At 67.3% G+C, this 887-nt stretch overlaps 1 protein-coding gene across 1 annotated transcript in view; it reads left to right on the top strand.

Moving 5' to 3' along the window:
- Positions 1-540: 540 nt before the first annotated feature.
- Positions 541-887, top strand: part of FAM181B (family with sequence similarity 181 member B) — a 1251-nt gene continuing 904 nt past the window's right edge. Inside the window, exon 1 of the mRNA XM_023739809.1 lies at positions 541-887. This exon is cut by the window's right edge and continues 904 nt beyond it. Coding sequence (XP_023595577.1) covers positions 541-887 — 347 coding nt within the window.

Below are 887 nucleotides of genomic sequence, written 5' to 3'. Positions count from 1 at the left end.
ATGGCTGATATTATTGTTACCAGAGCTGGGACTGAAACCCACATCTCTAGCCTTCTCGCTCGCTCTCAGGCCCGGGGAGAGCCTCTCCGCGCCAGGGCAAGGTTGCGAGAGTTACAACAGGAGGTGGGCTGCAGTTTGAGGACCAGTGCCTGTCTTCCTCATTTCTCACTAGCCTGGAGAAGCGCCGCGGGGCGAAAGGAAACGAAGGGGTTAAGGCTATGAAAGCCCAGAAAATCAGAAAACCAGAAAAGCTTCCCCTTACCCACTCCCCCACACCCCCCCGCCCCACTCCCAACCCGACAGGCAAGGCTAAATAAGCCCCTCCCCTCCGCCACCGGGGCGGTCGCCGCGAGCTCATTGCCTCCGCCCCTCTCTCAGAAGACCTAATGAGCTCCCCCGGGAGGCTGAGCAGCGAGCCCCGCACGGAGCTAGGAGGCTGTGCCGCGCGCGCCGCGCGGGGGCAGGAGCCGGGCCTGGGCCGCTGGGCGTGAGCGGGCCAGGGGCGCACGGGCCGCGACCGGCTGCACGGGAGCGGCGGCGATGGCCGTGCAGGCGGCGCTCCTCAGCCCGCACCCATTCGTCCCCTTCGGCTTCGCGGGTGCCCCGGACGGGCTGGGGGGCGCCTTCGGAGCCCTGGACAAGGGTTGCTGCTTCGAGGACGATGAGACCGGGGCGCCAGCGGGAGCGCTGCTGGCGGGAGCCGAGGGTGGCGACGTGCGCGAGGCCACCCGCGACCTTCTCAGCTTCATCGACTCGGCGTCCAGCAACATCAAATTGGCACTCGACAAGCCGGGCAAGTCTAAGCGGAAGGTGAACCACCGCAAGTACCTGCAGAAGCAGATCAAGCGGTGCAGCGGCCTCATGGGCGCCGCGCCCCCGGGCCCGCC

Source organism: Trichechus manatus, unplaced genomic scaffold, assembly GCF_000243295.1.
Source record: "Trichechus manatus latirostris isolate Lorelei unplaced genomic scaffold, TriManLat1.0 scaffold00140, whole genome shotgun sequence".
Lineage (NCBI taxonomy): Eukaryota > Metazoa > Chordata > Mammalia > Sirenia > Trichechidae > Trichechus > Trichechus manatus.
Note: the sequence above shows the minus strand (reverse complement) of the source record. Positions and strands in the feature narration are given on the sequence as shown.